Consider the following 21,045-nt stretch of genomic DNA (forward strand, 5'->3'; position numbering starts at 1 on the left):
AATATCCTGCAGTTTCACTAAAGGTAAAGATAGGGACCTGTAGAGAAATCTAACGAGATTGTATTCCGCGTAGGTGCTGGATGCCTCTCCACGGTGTCTTTGTCCGAAGAGGCTTATTTTTAAAAAAAACAGCATCTCTAAAACACCCAGCACATGAAAGTATAGATTTTCCTCTTTCACTTAGGTGAATTTTTAAAATGTTCTATTCTAAAATGTTCTATTACTATCTGTCATTTTTCTATACATTTTTAGGGGGGTAAATCGACTATCATTAGAGATTTTCTGAGATTTCTATATGGAATTTGCACAAAAAATAGCGAAAATAAAAATTGTTCTAGATCCCCGATAGAACATTTTGGTTTACCCACTATATGAAAGAGAGCACACACCTTCGCGTTGTTATAATATCCTCTTAAACCAATTACTTGTGCTTAGCTTCTACTTATTAATCAAAACGATCCCTCCAGGATCATGGAGCATATGACACGAAATAGACAGTATTGCCAATGGTTTTATGACTTGTACATAATCTTCGTCTATTCTAATTATATTAAAAATCAAAATAAATTCTGGTGGTAACAATTTGCAAATCAAAGAAAAAAGGTGAACTGATTTCTTCACCAGCAAGTACTGGTCGAATATAACATTATCCTTAAGAATATTATCCCAAGTAGCACCGAAAACATAACTTTGATTAAGCGTATATGAAACTAGTCTAAAACCAGTCGTAAACATGTATGACAAAACAAATATGTCACAAAGTTGTCTAGACAGTCAATTTAACATTACTTATTTGTAGCGAACTAGATTTTTCCTGGCTTGCTGTAATTGAGCCACAAGAAGTTTGTTTTAAGTAATTTGTTAGTCTTTTCTCGGTATTCACAAACAAGTTCTGTAACATTTTTACTAAATTGAACTTGTATAACCGGAGCTGTGGCAAAATGTTTTTGTAATGCATTTTGAAAACCATTTTAAAACATAACTGTTTACATCGGATGGCTTGCGCTACTTATTTTGAATAGTTTGCCCTGAAAATAAGACGGGAAAAATATTTCGGTACACATTTAATTATTAGGTGTAACTGAAGAGTATCGGAGGTTAGTTATCTGTGTACGACAAATATCAGATTCTTCTACAGTAAAGACATACAAACAAACAGGTTATTGGAGTTATTTACTTTTGAATATGAACATTTATATCCTCGAATAGTTATTAGTTTTTAATAACATCATTTGCGTAACCAAATTCGGTATAGTGCAGCATGTTCGCGGCCAAAACTTCGCGGATTTGAGTTCGAATCTCCTAATAGCCAAAAATGTTTTTTTTTTTGCACTATGTACATCCATGTTTCAGTTTCTTTCTTGAAACATATTTTGAGACTAAATTAAATTATGTTTCATACGCTCCACCTTCTGTGCTTTTTCAGTCGTACAGAAGTACAAATGAAAGTCTCGAACATTAAGACACAATACTTGTGCGTTTGTTGTACAAAAGCCATATTATATCATATGGAACAAATTGTGTTGCTTGGGATAAAATTCTGTTGTATTTGACCAAAATCGAATGTTTCTTCGCACAAAACGAAGAAAGCAGAAAAAACGAAACGTTCTGCAGATACTATATTACTATTACTATATTACGTTTCTGTATCACTTCTACTAGTCAGTAATTGGTTTCAATGTCTTCCTACTGAGATAAAGGAAAAATGGGAAGCTAGTTAGATGGAAAGATAGATATATTGAAATAGACATTGACAAAAAGATTTGAAGCTAGTCAAAATTTAATGCAAATAAAGACAGAAATCAATTATACATATATAGTAAAATAGTCAAATATACTTCTGTAAATTTCAAAAATCTAAGAAAGTGGAAGCAAGCCGTGTAAACTTGCGGAAGATCTTCACCTGGAAATTCTTTCCGTGGGAGTTTAAGAGAGAGTTGTGCCAGCAACATTGATTATACATACAAAAATATTGCTGTTTTCAAATTTTCCTTTTGGGGGCAGCATTTTTACTACTACCCACTTAAACTTGGTATCACCACTTTTCGAAAGATTTGAATTTATATGATTAGTTATAATATATATTTTCGTAGGAAATCTTTTTGCTTGACGGATAAAAATATTAAAATATAAAATTGATTACATTGAAAGTAGTAGCCTTCCATGCTACTGAAGTATATTCTCGTGTGACAATTAATCTGACTCGGAAGTTCTGTGGAAGGGTAGTGGTTGAAAGCATAGACGTAAAGAGCAAAAATAAGCAAAAAACAGTTGGAAGATTGGAAAGGGTTATAAGTAGTATATGTAAACTGAAAAGACCTCACCAAATTAGTATTTGTCGCTCGATCCTCTACCACTAGCAAACGTCGGCAAATTACACTTCCATGATGGTGAAATCGGAAAGGCATAGATGGAGAAACACGCGTTGATCTGCTAACGCCCAATTATCTGGAGGTGTTCCGGAAGATGGTAATGTACAAAGGTTTGTACAAAGCATTCGTCTTGAATTTTAATTTGAAGGATGATTTATTCATTGATAGATATAACTGATTATTCGTCGTTTCAGAACTTTCAGACGTTTCAGAACTGGTCCTATCGAAATAGCTTAATTTTCTTCGGTCCTTGAGACATATATAGGTGTATGTAAAACAAAATTTTAATTCTGTTAAGTCGGTTTCGATTATATCTGAAAACTGATCCAAAATTGTGTCAAGCGTGCGACACTTTAATATGAGTGACGTTCTACTAAAAGTATAAACAAACAGGATTTAGCGTCAACACATTATCAATATTCTACTCCGATATCTAGTTCGCAAATGAATCAAATTCATTGTTAATAATAGAAATTGCATTGCTAATAAAAGAAAGATTACATGCTGCAAAGTACGAGAAATCTTTGATTGATTAGAGGCACCCTTAAACCATGACCAATGTGCTCAAATTTTTGCATAAGGTCTCTTAACTATGGTTAATGGTTATACTGCATAGGGTGCGAATAATCAAATTTGCTTGAATTTTAAACATGTCATTAATAATTAGTCGCCTCCAAGATGCGTTTTGTGCCATAATTGGAAAATAGTATTCTCATACGACTATCACAACAGACCATATTACATCAATATAAGGTAGTAGGTCAGTTTTCTATAATGCTAAAGATATTTTAATCCAGCAATTCCACAACCATTGGAGAAGTGTTTTATAATTGGTGATGAAATTATCGGTTCCCACAAATCGTTTCCCATTCGGGAAGCAAGTCTACAGTTCCATGTTGACTCACTGTTCACATTAATACCAGAAGGAAAAAGCCGCTGCTTTCTACATGAAGTTGAACTTTGCAGTTTGATTTATTCGAATTGTACTCGATATTGAAGCTCTTACCGCCACCTGTTCCGAAAATTACAATGAATGTACCGAAACGCTTGAAAATCTCTTTACTTAATTCACGAGTGGGGTTAACATTCTGACAAGATCGAGAAAGACGCGTTTAACATGATTCGGTAATGCTATTGGTGTATATGTTGACTGATTGTTGTTTCTTTCTTCTCTCTATCATATTGCAGAGTCGCCGCCGGATTCCCAGATTCGAGAACATGCCTGCTCCACCAGAAGCTGCAAATGCTGAACGTGTGCATGGAGCGCAGAAGAATTCGTGAAGGAGGGCTGCCCTTCTCGATGACCGGTGGCGAAGAAAGCACATTGGCAAGCCGCGAGGGAAGCCACGAATCGGAGGATGAGTTTTTCGATTGTTCCGATGAGGATGATGAAGGTAAGATGTTTTTTATTCTCTTGTGTAATGTTCAAACGGGAATATAAGTGTTTCATATGTTTAATCAAATCAATCTGAAATATGAGCTAATTCTTCAGAGAAATTATCCTCCTGATTATAGTGTGTTATAATCATGGAGTTTATAATGATTGTACACTAAAATGTCGAATAAACTTTGTTCGATAGTAACCCCAGTGAAACTTGCTCAAAAGGTGAATTTGATCCATAAAAGAAAGTTCACAAATAAAACTAAGAATGTATCGAAAGTCAAGGGATAATCATTTCAATTTATGTGCAAAAAACTGTTCTAGTAGATTGAGAGAATTATTAAACCGTTAGGATCTGTCTTACTCGTGTTCATTTCTCAAATATTATTTCGTCGAGCCTAACCATTCCAATATTTGCAAATTCAATTTAATCTATTGTCAATTTATTGAATTGCATTCCGATTATTTTCATCTGATATTAATTTTATGCCAAATAGAACCGTGAATGCCAAGAATTATTTCTGTCATTTTATCGCATTTGGGTAAAACGAGGCCTACCTGTTAGTAAGATGTAAAAATTCTCGTCTAGTAAAAGTTATTGGAAGAATATGTAATATCATATTCATTGACAGATTTTAACAATATTTTTTTCAAAAACAGATTATAGCATTAGATTTCAGATTGAATTCTCATGCAATAATATAAATAATTTGGAATTTATAAAAGTTATTCCATATTAATTTCCAAATCAAGTTTTCCAAAAATCAATCAAATTTATAAAAATTATCTTTTTTCGGCAGAATCTAAGAAGCGTCACGCCCCCTGGAATCAACCGGTTGGGCGTCTCTCGAAGCTGGGCAAAATGCTACTGGTCGAGTCGGATGAGCCACTATACATTCCAATCACCCAAGAGCCGGTACCGAAAACCGAAGACCAACTCGAGGACGACGCTGAAGTGATGCTAAAGCTGGGCCCTGGCAGCGAGTTGTGCACCCAAATGATGAGTGCTTCGCTGCTATCCGATATGGAAAGCTTCAAGGCGGCCAATCCTGCCGGCAAGTTGGAAGATTTCATACGTTGGTACAGCCCTAGGGATTGGATAGAGGAGGACACCGACGAGAGGGATCCATTTGGGAGAAAAGGGCACCTGAGCTCTCGGATGATGATTCCGGGAAATACTTGGCAGACGGTTTGGGAGGATGCTAGACCAGTTCCCGCCAGGCGTCAAAGACGCTTATTCGACGATGCTAAGGAAGCGGAAAAAGTGCTACACTATTTCGATTCAAGAACCTTGGGACAGATTGCTCAATTGACAATGTCGGCGCTATTCCATTCAGCTATCAGAACACTTCACAGTGAAGCTGAAACCGACATTGAAGTGATCCCGCACTTTGCCGAGAATTTTGAAAAAATAACAAACACATGTTGCAAATTATCGCGCGAAAATTGGATTTCCAGCGCGCCAACTTCCCGGGGAACATCCACGAAAAAGTTCGAGGCGCTGCTCTCCGACATCACCCACCTGGAGAATGTGATTATCCAAGTGAGAAGCCTACGCAAAAAGCTTTTCTCCTCGCCCACGGATGGAAACGATGAAACTTCGGATACAGATTCGGAGCGAAAAATGTTATCTTCGTTGCTAAAAGCACTCGAGAGCGAACTAGATGATGGAGCGAAAAGCGCTATGGCGAAGCGGGTGCTGGGCATGTTCACCGAGGCCAAGATGGCCGCGAATGAACAGACGAATGAGCAGACCGTTGCGTTGGTAAGCTTTATGCTCGCTGATGGAGCTTATGTTGTACGAATGAAGTGTGGTTGGAGCTGAAGTGGTGTTAATAAATATGTTTGTTGGTTTTTATTTTAGACCCTACCGGATCCGGTTGAGAAACAATTCACCCTGAGACTGGGCGGTAAAACGATTAACAAAGGCATTGGTTCTCCGCAGTTCATGAGGTAATTTTGGCGCACACAAAAAAATTGGCTAAAACCAGCGTTAATTTTGTTTATTTGTTTTAGGGCGATCCTGACCCACAACGAATTCCGTCTTTGTGGAGCGTTTAGCCAGAATACAACATTTTATTAGGTTGCGTTCAGAGTGTATGTAATTGAGAGTGGCGGCGACATGTGCCAGTTGACAGGTCTCCTGCTCGTTTGGAACGCGATTTTGTATGGGCATAACAGATGAATTTTGTTCCAATTTTAACAGTGTCGCCACTCTTAATTACATACACGTTATCAGGTTGCGTTATGATCGTTTGTGAAAATTATTTGTAAGGCATGTATGAAACTGGATGAACATAAAATTATTCCATTCAATGTTTGTTTGATTTTCTATTTCAAAATAAAATAATAAAATATTGAAAATATTTGTATGTAGTGATAATGATGGGATTCAAAGGAATGTGCCAAACCATTATTTCAAATCAGTGGTATTGAAATGGAGCAAGATAATTTGGTTCATATGATACAGCCCGAAACAATAACTCTTGTCAAGATAATGAATTTTCAGAATTATGGTATGGAAAGTGACGCGTTGTACATTCTAGGTTAGTCCCACTAGAGCGTTTTTCCTCGCTAAAATGTTAGATGTTTCATCAAAATGTGGAAAATTTCGGGTTCCCCACATTCCAACCGATGATTTTGACACTTTTTCGCTTAACCTAGGGTATCTGTTCCTATATCAATAACAATAAGGCAATGCGTATATAAAATGCATTGATTTCTCACCCATTAATCAAGAAACATGTGAATAATTATGCTCGGCTCATGTAATTTTTAATCGAAAACAATTTGGTAACTTCAAAAATGAAATTTTCATCACATTATAGGAGTATTTTGTTAAAAAACATCATCACCGCCATGCACCTATTTCAATAACATTCAAAAACAGTTAATCCTATGCCTGTACCTATATCAATAATACTGTTTCCAACATAAAATACGCACACTATAACTTGTGTGTATACGTAACGATATGATTGCAGTGATGCCGAATTCTTCAATGTTTTGTATTTGAGTTGAAATATAATTACAAAATTACAGTTTTTGTTGCAGTTTTCCATCTTATCAGTTCAATTTTGTGTTTGTCATAATTTATCTTTTCGATATAATTTATCTTACAAACATAAGAGTTGAATTTCACAGTGAAGATTCATTCAAGCGCTTTGAAATAAAAATCTAGTTCGGCAACCCTTGAGAGTACTGCAAGCCATGTAAACAGTTTGGAATACGGACAAGGATAATTTAGACGTTGTTCGAAATAAACCTATATCAAACTATAGGAAATCGCGTTGGTTTTTCAAATATAATTATATTAATAGTGAAAATGTGATGTGCTTTATGTGCTGTGAAGTGAATTTTGAAGGGATAGAATTGTTTTAGCTTGAAATTGAGCGGAAAACAACGGCGTGAAAACAGATGAATCTGCTAGTAGCAATCGAGCAGTGCATCAAACCATCAGTTCAGAGGTAGGAAAATGAAAATAAAAGTGCTTTATAATTTTATCTTTTAATAATTTGATTCTTGTGAATTAAAACATTACTTAAACAAAATGTTGAATAATATTCCAAACATTCAAGAATGTGTTCCATCCATTATTATGTACATACGATGTGAGAAATTGTAAATAAATTGATTTTTAATTTGGTTTATCGACGGTTGGGATTAATATACGGGCTGTTATTAATATGGGAACAGACACCCTACATAAATTTAGGTCTAGTTTTGTTACGAAAAAACACGGTAAATATGATAGCCAAGAGGCTTTTTGCAACAGAGAGGGGGGGAGTCGTTTTGGGGCCTCTTCCCCTGCTGTGAAAACTTCTTTTCTCGAATTTTTGAGTCTCGGTTTGAAACATGGCTTCTCTTATCAGGTTCGCTATAAAGAATCAACAGTGTTCACTAATGGAGGAACTCACAAAAAATTAATATATTTTTTCCGTCTTTTGATAAAATTCGTTCCCGTTCGTTTGTTTTGATAAAATTCGTTCCGTTGCGTTCCCTTAAGGTTTTTTTCACTATATAAAATATTTTTTCAATATTCTTTGCATATGTTGTGTATAATAAAATGTGTCAGCGACAAAGCTCTCAGTAATTCAAGAAATTCTTGGAGTTAGGCCTGAAGATCTACACGCGAAACTAAACATGAATCGGAATGTTTTGATTATGGTAGGGTAACTGTACATATCTTCACAAATACGTATTTCGTCCACTACTTGTGGACATCTTCAGTGTGTTGTTTATCGAACAACGCACTGAAGATGTCCACAAGTAGTGTGCGAAATACGTATTTGTGAAGACACGTGAAAACAAAATAGTGGAAGTAAAAGGAAGTTAATTTTTTTCAAACCCTGTAACATTTTCCCCTAAGACGCTTAAATTAATTATTAATTAAATACAAAAAAAAGTGTTGTATGGCGGAGTATCGTAAAATTCCCTGAAGTTTTTTGGAAAAATATACAAAAAATTAAAAACCGATTTCAACACTGAAAAAAAAAATAGTTTGAAAAATTAAAATCGATATTACAAAAAATCTTCATCTCAGAAATCGATGAAATTTTTTTTTGCAGATAGGTTATTTTAATTATCTAACTTTTCTGGGAATAATGTTCCTATGACATATTTAAGGGAAAAAAAGTGGTTCTAATAAAATCTTTGTCCATATTGAGTGAAAATTTATCAGCGTATTTTATGGCTACAGCGACAATTATAGATTCAGCAGCTTATCACAGACAAACAGACATAACACTCGTCAAATTTCCATCGTTCACTGATTTACTGGTCAATTCAAATAATCATTAGTTGGCCAATCGGTCACTAGTGGCGCGCGCATCGGATTTGCTCGAGTTTGACATTTGCTTACCGCCATCTGGTTCGTGATTTGCCTAACTAACTGAAATTAACAGATGTCGTTAGTGTTTAAATGACGATGAATTTGATGAGTAAATATTCAATGTGTTATGTCTGTTTGTCTGTGAGCTTATCATCAACCAACGACACATTTTGGATGTATAAAAATTTGTTTAGCAATTTAGCATAATCTAACATTAATGTGTACCAACATTTGAAAAGGGTTTCTATTTTCTTTGACTTTTTGTATCGAAGTAACTTAAGTTAAGTTACTTATTTCAAATAGTAAAATCCACCGTTCTCTTGTTTTTCGACCGATTTGCATGAAATTTGGAGCAAAGATGCATTAAACCCTATATTTTTGTGTAGATGTATTGATTTGGTGATTGGGTCCTTGGGTACGGTTTTATCGAGGGGGTCCCCTGGATCAAATGGGGTCAAAAATAGGTCAACTTCCTTTTAATTGTAGATAACTAGTAGTAAATGCTTTCAATAATGAGATAAGTTTTTATTCATCATTTTGCAATAGTGGGAATAGAAACTGCACGTTTGGACCTCCAAAATCCGGTTACAGATGTTCCGGAAACCTGGTTCCCCCAGGGAAGTGGTCACTTTTTGAGTTGTTCTGAAACCCAACTTGCGACATATCAAACTTCATGATTTTGCAACACAAGTACACAAGTTGTTGTTTTGCTCTCGTCACGCGCGGACGTCTAACTGGCATAGTAGGTACCTACCCGGCAGCTTTGTTTCTTGCTTTAGTTTTTTGTTTGCGTACGTACGTTTCCCTATACTGCGGGCGATTATTATGTGCGAAATGATCATCAATACAGTGCAATTTCGTTTCCCGCCTACCGCTCCCCGACCAACATGGGTTGAAATTGCCGGATTTGCGCGACAGTTGGATACTGATGTATCAAAAATGTGTAACGTTTTGCCACTTGTCGATATAAAACTATTTCTAAACAGCACAAAAAAAAAATGAATTATTTTAAGCAACGGAAAAAAATATTTATTTTGGGAACTATTTACATAACAGCACCATTAGAATAAATATCTGTTATAAAAAAGCTCAATTATTTCGGATAAAAGCTTTATATTTATATCGAACTAATGAATACTTTGCGGATTAAACGTAGATGGCCTTTTAATACTGCAATGAAATAAACTGTGGTTTACTCGTCTAAAATATCATTTAGTTGTATTAGTTTAATATTCATAATGGACATATTTTTAAGGTTCCTTAGATTTTCTAAAAGTTCCACTCAGCATTTCTGAATTATATCGGCTAGAGTGCGGACTGTTAGTTTCAGTGATAGTGTTTTTCCATTTCCTAATTAAAGTTTCCGACTAGAGTATCACAAGAAGCGAAAACTCTGCGCTCTTGTGCAATTCTAAATCTGTACAAAAGCGTCCAACGGGCGCTTTTTTTATCCGAGCGACAAGCTCGTTGGCATTTTCCCGCCATCTTTTTTTTTGGAATTCGTCCACGTGAAGACGATTACGGTGACGACCGCGCTCATCCTGGCCCGCCAGTTCCTTGGCAGTCAAACGGACGGAGTGGACCCTTTCCAGCCTTCCTGCGTTCGGCGACGAATGATCTGGTAGCGTACTGGACCAGCCGATCCCCTCCCCCGCATCTATATTTCGGCCATCAAGGATTGCAGCTATTTCCGCACGATCGGTGGCAGCGTGCAACGCCCACCCGAGGATCTTTTTTGCCTCGCCGCACTAAGGGGTAACTAGACCAAAATCCTGGCCAAAATTATATTTCTGCGTTTTCTGGTTGGTTCTGCATTTATGATGCAAAAACATAGTAACAAACGAATTTTGAACATTTTTACAGGTGCAAATTCACCTACTAGTGATAAATTACCTTTCTTAATATGTTCAAAACTTAAATTATAAACTGATACAGAAGCGACAGCTCTATGACAGTTAATTTTTTACTCACTTTTGTCCTTAATTCGCGTGGGAAATGTGAAAAATGAAAAATCTCGCGTAGCATTTGATAAGGGCCTATTACAGAAAGGTAAACATTAATCGATTCAAAACAAAACATTAGATTTTCAGCTCTCATTTCACAAGTTTATTACATTTTTAGCAGCGAAAGCTAGCCAGAACGTACATTCAACACTGATTACTCACGCATAACATCAGTTGCATCGGAAACTTTGAAATTAATTAAACAAAAGTCTGGCTATTGTTTTGCACCCTTATGGGTCGTTCATAAACTTTTTGCTTAAATCATCTTCATCTTACAAAAACATAGGATCGATTATTTTTGGAGAGGAAATGTTTCATTCTATTTCCTGTTTTGGTCCTATGTACAAGGTTGCCTCAAGTGGTTACTTCACTTAAGACCAAGTAGACTGCTTATTCGAATTGTTTCTATTTAGCTTGAAGTGGCACTTGCCCCTTGCCGTTCTATCCCTTACCCCATATTATTCCTTTGCTTCAACTTGTCTATATAATATCAACTATGATGTATTAAAGTTATATCGATATTTACATACTTAATAGGCTCTCGACTGTTTGAATCTCACTAATACATTTTTTTGGCTTTCAGTCTTTACTGGCTATTAAAACGACATATTTCTTCTACGCCCGACATTTCAATGGTTTATTCCATCTTTTTCTAACCCTTGAAAAAGATGGAATAAACCATTGAAACGTCGGGCGTAGAAGAAATATGTCGTTTTAATAGCCAGTAAAGACTGAAAGCCAAAAAAATGTATTAGATATTTACATATCTGTTGTCAATGCAATCGTCAAATTCAATACAATTGATATTTTGATTTTTCTTAAGATTGGTTAGTGGGAATGAGATGAAAGATAATGGAGCATGCGCCATGCTTTGTAGAGATTTAAATGAGTAGCAGATGCCCCAAACTAACATTATTATTTGAGCGTTGAGGTTACAAAATTGCATTAAAAACTTTTTTTTAATCGGCTCCGTAACGCCCTACAGCATTTGAGCCAACCAAATGAACGAATGAATAACAAAAAACAGAGTATGTTACTATTGTATTCAATCATGTCTATGTGTCAAATGCCTCGAAAACCAGAAAAAGTTATCTGCGGAAATTTTTTGCCTATATACTGTTGAAAACAATGGCAGAAAATATGAAAACAACCTATTTTAAAGTTACTCGCAAATTCGTTTGCGGACGAGTGCGGATGATCTTTAACCCGCAATAGAAAGATGAAAGCCTATATTTTCATGTGTGTACAATCTCGTAGCGGAATACGAGGGAGTACTTTTACTTTTTTAATAATGAAGTTTGTTAAAAAATGTCAAAAACTTCATGTTATTTATGTTTATGAAAAAATATCTTAATGTTAAATATAATTCATTTCAACTCATGGAGGTCCTAGGGCAGTCTATAAATGATGTTTTCTGTACTATAAACCTAACATTATATGTGTTGTTCAGATTAGTCAGCAGTGGTAACTGATCTTGTCTTTCGGCACGCTAAAAACCTTCAAATTAACATGATTTTTGATAGGTTGTCATTAATACTAACAAGGAACAAACGTAAAAATTTCAATGACAAATAATGGCTATAATATTGAAGAATATTCTAAAAATGTAATACCATGCAAAATTTCGAAAAACGAGAAAGGGTTTTTGGCCAGCCATTTGTTCTAGCTACTCCACCGTGCGCCGCCACTGTTGGCAAAAACATCGTGCGATGTTGGTGCACCCCTCGTCCGATGAACTCCCGGACCGCCAGCATCGTTCTAAATCCTGCGCAGGTATGTGAGTTATGGCCATTTTTACACGATACAACACACACACTCCACACATGCATATTTGAAAAAAAAAACGAAACGAATGAATACATAAAATGAATTAGGTTCTGCAGCATGACGTCACGAATGAATTCGGTCCTCGTCAAATGAACTTTTTTGACAGTTCAGTAGTACTTTCCACTGACTCCGACGCGAACTCCGACAAGGTTCGAGTTCGTGATTGGTTGGCTGCCCCCGAGTCCAACGCGAAGTACTACTAATCTGTCATCAGTTTGAGGTTAGATACAGACGCTGCAGAACCTAATTCAACATAATTATGTTCTCTTTATTTCTTACGCGCTGAGCCCTGTGGTAATTTTGTCCGCCCGGGTGTCTGTCGTATTGCGTTTCACTTTACGTTGATCTTGAGCACGTTTCTATTCTCCGCTTTGTTACATACCCCCAGTGTATTGCATTGCTGATCTTATTTCTAGCCATTACGTTTAATCAAATCAAATTAACAACCGTTCGATAACCCTGAGAAGATTGCGCTCATGCTTAAAACAGCTTAGTCGGGCAATCCTTAACACGACTAGTGGTCTCTCGGTAACGAGGGTGGCGCTTAAGCCACTGCGTTTGTCGCACTTCTTCAGAGTGGTTTCTTGAACGGTTACAAATGGAAACGGTTTATAAAACAGCGATGGATCGTTCGCTGTTTGTAAAGTTTGTATCGATAGATGCAATGAAGGATGCGCTGAGGAACAACACGGAACCGCGTAAATTCCATTACACCAGCGGGATTACAGTGGAAGTGAACATGACGATTGCTGGTAGCAATGTTCGATACATTCGAATATTCGACTTGCCACCCGAATTGCCGGACTCAGATCTGCAGCAGCGTCTCATGGAGTACGGGGAATTGGATCGCGCGGTCCGGGAAAAATTCCCACCAAATTTAGGATTGGACCATATGTACACCGGTGAGAGAGGTGTATATATTGGCGTGAAAAAGGAAATCCCACCATCGCTGGAGGTTTCAAACTGGAAAGGAATGATGTTTTATCAGGATTTGCGAAACAAATGTTTTATTTGTCGCGCGGAAGGTCACCGGAAAGATTCGTGTCCGCAACGGAAAAAAGTTACCCAGCAAAAAGAAGAAACTGTACGAAAGGGAGAGACGAACAAGCAAAATGGTCATCGACAATCATACTCCGGTGTCGTCATCGGATTCGAAGCAGCAGTAAGCGGGGAAACATCGGCGAAAGCAACGGAGACAAACGTTATTGAAGTGCCAGAGGAGGAAATTGTTGAGCTCGACTCCGAGCCAACAGGACAAGCAGAAACAGAATTTGAAATACCCAATTCTATGGTAGAACGTGAGAAGCTAGCGGAAAAAATGAGCTTCAAAAATAGTACGGATCGTGTTTGGTTTGTTAAGAAGGGAATAATGGGCTACACGGACAATCTAAGAAAACTGAGAGAGGAAGAGGAGAAAAAACGTCAAGCGCAATCGACGAGTCAGCGCCGGGATCATTCTGATTCGGCAGGATCATTAGACACCTAAGAAGACATCTCGCAGAAATACTTCTGATACTTCTTCAGAATAATTTATTGTAAAATTTTCTAATGCTTTCGGCTCCGTAGAGTTTTTTAAGAAAACAATTGAGCCAAAGAAATAAACGAAATGGTAAAATACAGTTGGGATTCGCTGGTTGGGATTTTATAATTTGGGTCACTTTTTAGTTGGGCCTCCGCTGGTTGGGCTATGTCCCAACTAAAAAGTAACCGAACGTCAAAATTCAATGTAAACACGGAAAATGGGATTTGGCGCCACTGGACATCATTTGTGATGTTTAACCCTTTATAAGGTAGTGGCAGCTATATTGCCACCAACAAATAATATGTTTTTCTATTTATTAACAAGAGCTCTACTTATTATTTCACATGTAGTGACTTTATTTGCTTCCTAGTAACACCCCAGATGAATTTGAGCCATAAAAAAATTGAAATGTCAATTTGAGAACAGTTTTTTTACGAACAGATCGTAAGTTTCGAGTGGAAGAAGGATTTTCAGTTATAATTCGTTAAAAAAACGACAAAGATATATTTTTTCTCGTTGGTATCAATTATTTTGAATCTCCTGTGTTAGATTACTACGTGATTAGCGTGAAAAAAGCTTTGCCTTTCTGTATATTTGGTTTTTGGATTTTTGACGAAATTGTGATTTTTTTCCAAGGGTCCCCCCTTGGGAGAAAAAACGCGAAATTTTTTTTTCACTTATAATGTGTTTTCTTACTAGGACTCTTCACCAAAAAATGTAACGTACCTTGATTTGACTGGTTCTACGTAAAGCCAAATTTTTAAAAATCTTTTTATATTTTTGTTGTTGCCTGTTTTCCCGCTTGCCGGGCAGTGGCAACTATATTGCCACCAATGTTGTCCCGCTTCGCGGGCAGTGGCAACTATATTGCCACCAATGTTTTACCGCTTGGCGGGCAGTGGCAACTATATTGCCACCAATTTTTCAATGTTTCTGAACTGTTTAATGTATAACAAACATACATTTGAGTTTAATGCCATGTCAACATTGTGTCCTATTGTTGTTTTTGTTAATTTATTGTTTAGATTCGTCTGCCTTATAAAGGGTTAAGTCAAAATACATGTGTTCAAATGGCTGTCATTTGACCCAACTAAAAAACCGAATTCGTTAGTTGGGCCAAGGTCGTGGCCTGTAATTATCTCAATGTTACCCTTTTGAATATACTCATAGTAAATGGTGAACTGAAATCAAAAAGCACATAGGCTAATATAGTTCCTTTGAAAATTCCATAACTTGTGCATATTTGTGTTATTATTAACGATACTACTTTACGGTTAGATCAAGAAGATATGTTTTAAGGAAACTCGTGTTTTTAGTCAAAATTTCAATTTTCAATGGCAAATAATCGGATTGTAACATGCCAGATTTAATACGGGAAACACGAAAAAACATCAAATCATAGTAATTTCTATCGTGATAGAAAGCTCTTTTCCCACATTAGATGACTTTAAAAAATAACATGCTGCGTTTGAAGCATCACTACCAAAAATTTCTTTTTGGAATGATCTTTTTTCCTGTACGAAAATTGGTAAAAGAATTGTTTTTTTTTTAAATTCATTTCAAACAAGAAATATTTATTGGTGTAGTATCTTTTTTTTCAGCCGACACTGTATTTTTTTCATCTAATGCGAATCATTACCTTGTTATACAAGGATGTTGTAACTATGTTTAAAATGTTTAAATCTTCCATCTTTATAACATATTTAAAAAGTGCTATATAGATGTTATGGGTGAGTTATTTTAACATAATTATAAATGTTTTTAGGAGCTTCAGAATGTAGAAAATGCAATCAGTTTTCACTTAGCCGAGCTGCCGATGATGAGGACATTTTCTAACTATAAACCAAATGGAATATGTATGGCAGCGTTTCTCAACCTTTTCCTTGCGAGGTACCCCTTCAAACTTATGCTTTCATTGAGGTACCCCCTATTTTATTTTCGCTGTAAATAAAAATAAGCGTATTTCATATATTAGATATATTAAAAACAAACCACAACACTAACAGGAAATATGGTTGTCTAAAAAATTGTCTGAAGTTTTTGTTATACTGTGAAACTTTCTGATTCAAATTGTATACATCAATCTTCCCACAAGACTTTTGGAGGCTTCCGAGCGTCTTGGAAGGAAGCTTCCAAGCCTCCAGAACTACCATTACGACTTATGAGCCCCTTGATAGGCAGTTTCCGTGCCTCCGATGGATCATTGAGGTTTCCAAGCCTCTTGAAAGGAGGCTTCCGAGCCTCTTGAAAGGAGGCTTCCGAGCCTCTTGAAAGGAGGCTTCCGAGCCTCTTGAAAGGAGGCTTCCGAGCCTCTTGAAAGGAGGCTTCCGAGCCTCTTGAAAGGAGGCTTTTGAGCCTCTTGAAAGGAGGCTTTTGAGCCTCTTGAAAGGAGGCTTTTGAGCCTCTTGAAAGGAGGCTTCCGAGCCTCTTGAAAGGAGGCTTCCGAGCCTCTTGAAAGGAGGCTTCCGAGCCTCTTGAAAGGAGGCTTCCGAGCCTCTTGAAAGGAGGCTTCCGGGCCTCTTGAAATGAGGCTTCCGGGCCTCTTGAAAGGAGGCTTCCGGACCTCTTGAAAGGAGGCTTCTGAGCCTCTTGAAAGGAGGTTTCCGAGCCTCTTGAAAGGAGGCTTCCGAGCCTCTTGAAAGGAGGCTTCCGAGCCTCTTGAAAGGAGGCTTCCGAGCCTCTTGAAAGAAGGCTTCCGAGCCTCTTGAAAGGAGGCTTCCGAGCCTTTTGAAAGGAGGCTTCCGAGCCTCTTGAAAGGAGGCTTCTGGGCCTCTTGAAAGGAGGCTTCCGAGCCTCTTGAAAGGAGGCTTCCGAGCCTCTTGAAAGGAGGCTTCCGAGCCTCTTGAAAGGAGGCTTCCGAGCCTCTTGAAAGGAGGCTTCCGGGCCTCTTGAAATGAGGCTTCCGGGCCTCTTGAAATGAGGCTTCCGGGCCTCTTGAAAGGAGGCTTCCGGACCTCTTGAAAGGAGGCTTCTGAGCCTCTTGAAAGGAGGCTTCCGAGCCTCTTGAAAGGAGGCTTCCGAGCCTCTTGAAAGGAGGCTTCCGAGCCTTTTGAAAGGAGGCTTCCGAGCCTCTTGAAAGGAGGCTTCCGAGCCTCTTGAAAGGAGGCTTCCGAGCCTCTTGAAAGGAGGCTCATGAGAGGAGGATGCAGAGCCTCTTAAAAAAATGCTTCTGAGTCTCTTAAACAGAGGCTTCTAATCCCCTTGAAAGATGTATTCCGAAGAAATCATGAAACGAGGTATCCGAGCATTTTGAAATGAGGCTTTAGAGCCTCTTGAAACGAGACTTCCGAGCAGCAGGTTTCCGATCTTATTGGCAGGAGCCTTCCGAGCTTCTTGAAAAGAGGCTCACGAGTTGCTTCGGAAGAAGCCTTTTGAAAACAGATTTTCAAGCTTCTTGCAACGTAGCTACTAGATACTGAGCTTTTCGGAAAAAAGGCCTTCATGTCTTTTAACTGGAGGCTTCCGAACCTTAGATTCTTGATTTTAGAACGGAATCATATTATTTAATATTTTGTCTCGATCAGGTAGAATACATTGAAGATCTTTGAAATTTGTTCATTCGACGTTTTGTCCTTATGACCCTTTGTCGTACAGCCCTTCATACATTGCTCTGCTTGGCGTAGATAGGATTCAAAAGTCTTTGATCTACTGATCGCCATGTATATTATGTACAATACAAATTTTTGGAAAAAGAAATTTTATTTTTTTTTCAATAAGTTTTTATTGGAATTGTAACACATCCGCCATTACGCATTTTTGTTCAAGGTACCCCTTGGGGCCAGCGGAAGTACCCCTAGGGGTACATGTACCCCAGGTTGAGAACCGCTGGTGTATGGGATTCGCCGACAAAGGAATGCTTAAGCGGTTTCAGTCTATCGAACAGAATGTCATAATTTTGTACGCCGAGTTCAGAAGTGCAATACCTTTGTAATTGGTACATACTAGTCTATGCCCTTTCTTTTGTATCGAGCATATTGAATTCACGTATCATTTTTTTAAATTATTGAATAATTTCTTCACCTCATCCTTTTTTGTTGTCATATGACAATTTTTACTCCCATATACATTAATGTTTTTTAACTTGTTATATATTCGTCAATGAATGCATATCATGTGTACCGTCACATTTATATTTCATCTATAAAACATTCACAATGTTAGTTACAGTGAATGTTATAATGAAGTCATATATATTTCTTATTAACAAAAATACAACACAGAATAATTTTGCAACGAAATGTTTGTATTAAACACTACTAAACCATTCTTATAACAAGGAGGGTATTGCTTGTCAGTATTATAACTTAAATACAACAAGTTTTATATTTTTCTAAATAAAACATGTTTTTGGTGTTACTTGGGTAGTGGAAGGCCGCGTACACGATGGCTTTTTGCAGTTGAAAGCGATTGGCCCTTGATCGAGTCCAGTGGAGAAGGATACTCCATTCGGCGTAGATTCATCGCAAAGCTGTAGCCCATCAAGTATCAAGTAAAGATAACAAAACGTAGTGGAATTAAATGGAAAGTACTAAAATCGTCTTATATCCTTTTTAATCATTGTACTCGGCATGAGCCATATGATTTAAGGTAAATTTGAATGACTTGATTAAAAATTTATACCGACATCAACGATACGTAAACTGGGGTCCTATTTTATGCAGGAGATACGTTCCACTTAAAACAAACGACTAAATCTCAAAATCTGCTTATTAAACAGCTACATTGAATATTTATCAATTTTTCGCGGTTTTCAAGTGTTTCCAGACCTTTTTGAAAAACCGCGCCAAATGAAATATTTGAGAAACCCTATTTAAAAAAAATCGCGTAAAAATCAACCCCAGTGTACATAAAAATCAGCTTTAAAATCAATCGACAAAAAAACAGTTGACAGAGTTCAAATTCTTACCCTTCCACTATTATTCGACACTTTTGTTGACGACCTTAGCAAAAAGTGAAACGACTGCAAGAAACCACAAACACGTGCCAGAATTTCAGCCCAGTTTAATGGTAGCTTTCTCCTCAGCCTCTATCAATTGATATGCATATTAATATCTGCCTAAGAATTTTTCTCGCTTCATTCCATGGGCGGCTGGTTGCCGTCGCCGTTTGATGGAATGGATTGCCCTTTCTACATTCTTTTTTTTTTGCCTTAATAGACATCGGCTTTTCCGATGGATGAACGATGAAAGCTTTTATTGATATTCTGCGGCACATTCCTTGGGGACGCACGGTCGGTGATGATTTGATCGATCGTGTCTTATGACTGCCTGGACTGGATGATGGCACATCATAATTCACCACCTTTGGTAAGGCGGTTCGGGAATAGTATATGCGACGTTTTGAAAGGTGACTGATGAATTATAATGAACACTTGGCTTTCATCAGGATTTTTCGTCTGGGGTCTATTTCCGTTATAGTGTCAAACAATGTTTTTAAGCTCCGCCAAATCGAAATGCAACACTAGGCTAGTTATGCTGCGGCAGAGTTGAAGGTAGATAATATTGCTATGATTTGATTTCGAGCCTATGATAGAAATTTATCCCCAAATGGTAATCACTTACTCCTCTTCAACATGGACTTTGTGGGGTAAAAGTTCATCCCGTTTCGGTGGAAAATCATAAATCATAAATTTTATTGATCACAGGTCCTCCGGTGAATCAAGTAGCGTGGAAAATTTCTTTGAGCTTCAATCAAGGCTGATATAAAAGAACCGCAAAGGAAGCATATCACAAGGGAGGAAGTTACATCATGGACACCCGCCACAGTATAAATATCCCTCATATGTCTGAGGGCAGGACGTGGTCCAGTTAGCAGAATATAACACAGATTCCACAAACTGGTTAAGGATATAACACATATGTCGAATTGAACTGGCAGAGTTGCGACCAAACTGGGAAATCAGAGGAGTCCGTAATGTCTCTACTTTCCCTGCATCAATCTGGAAGATGATTGTTGTAAAAATGATAGGCTGTTGCCAAAAAAGGTCGCGGTTAACGAATGACTAGTGGCTGGAATGATATCCTTTGCGGGAGTTGATAAATGACTATGTGTCTTCGGCAACAGGAAAAGACAAAGTATGATGGAAACAATTTTTCACATTTTTTGGAGCTTCTGCGTTTCCTTGTTAGTATGTACTAATGTAACATTTGAGAATGAATTTTATAAAACCTAAAAAATCTTTATTGTTTATTTAACGATTGACTATACGAACTGTTGACATATACTACAAAGCTACTACAATATTTTAGAAACTTTGAGACTAAATCTAGATAAGTTCGATAGGTATGAAGCATCCAATTAGTTGCCTTAACCTGGTAAGGAGCTGTACATAATACCCCGTGGCTAGGTTTTTGGTCGGTTTTAGATACCTCCCGCGTGGACAATTATCGATTTTTAAAAAAATATATGAACCGTGGACATTAACCATACTATCTTCCCGCTAAACTGTCCATGTGGTGTATGGACAGTAGAATGATTCAAATTTTGACTATTTCGCTCCCCAATGCTTAAACGACGGATTTTTGCGGTTTTGATATTCCTGGTACATTTTCAGCTAAATCGGTTGTTGCTTGAATGAGCAGGCGCAGTTTGTATGGAAATTACTGTAGATATCGCCACTAATGAGAAAAACCTTCTCGTGAGGTGCACTATGTGTAATTAGGCGGATATTAGTGTGTGGTTATGTGATACCAAAGTTTATATATAGCTTTGTAAATATAATTGAAAGGGCTTCCATATCGTACTAACAAAAATCGTGATATGTATCAAGAAGATTTTTTTTAATTTTAAATCTTTAGTTTAGGGATCATATCTGGGATTGGTACTTTTGGATCTTGCGGAAAATCTAGCGCCATTTGTTCTTGATATTTTATTAATAAAAATTCAATGTCGTTTGGAAATTAGTATATATTTTTGAAGAGTAAAAACATTAGAGAATTTCAAAAGTTGGTCAGGAACTGACTGAGATTGCCGCTTAACAACATTTCGCTGTTATGACACATCAAAAACATCGTTAAGATCGAATATTTTTGTCCGCCTGTTGGTATGCGGAGGCCCCATAGTGAGGTGGTCTATTAACTATTCGATTATAATCAACACGTTGACTGCAT

General features: G+C 37.3%; 1 protein-coding gene across 7 annotated transcripts in view; it reads left to right on the plus strand.

The window, feature by feature from the left end:
• Positions 1-6,117, plus strand: part of LOC134212816 (rab3 GTPase-activating protein catalytic subunit-like) — a 57,637-nt gene extending 51,520 nt beyond the window's left edge. For 6 of the 7 annotated variants that reach the window (XM_062691011.1, XM_062691012.1, XM_062691015.1 and 3 more), the window contains exons 3-6: positions 3,561-3,766; positions 4,554-5,551; positions 5,618-5,706; positions 5,770-6,117. In XM_062691011.1, the coding sequence (XP_062546995.1) occupies positions 3,561-3,766; positions 4,554-5,551; positions 5,618-5,706; positions 5,770-5,836 (1,360 nt within the window). In that variant the 3' untranslated portion in view covers positions 5,837-6,117. The remainder of the gene's footprint in view (positions 1-3,560; positions 3,767-4,553; positions 5,552-5,617; positions 5,707-5,769) is intronic. The other variant, XM_062691017.1, reaches the window with a different exon arrangement.
• The last annotated feature ends 14,928 nt before the right edge of the window (positions 6,118-21,045 follow it).

This window comes from Armigeres subalbatus, chromosome 2 (genome assembly GCF_024139115.2).
Source record: "Armigeres subalbatus isolate Guangzhou_Male chromosome 2, GZ_Asu_2, whole genome shotgun sequence".
Classification (NCBI taxonomy): domain Eukaryota; kingdom Metazoa; phylum Arthropoda; class Insecta; order Diptera; family Culicidae; genus Armigeres; species Armigeres subalbatus.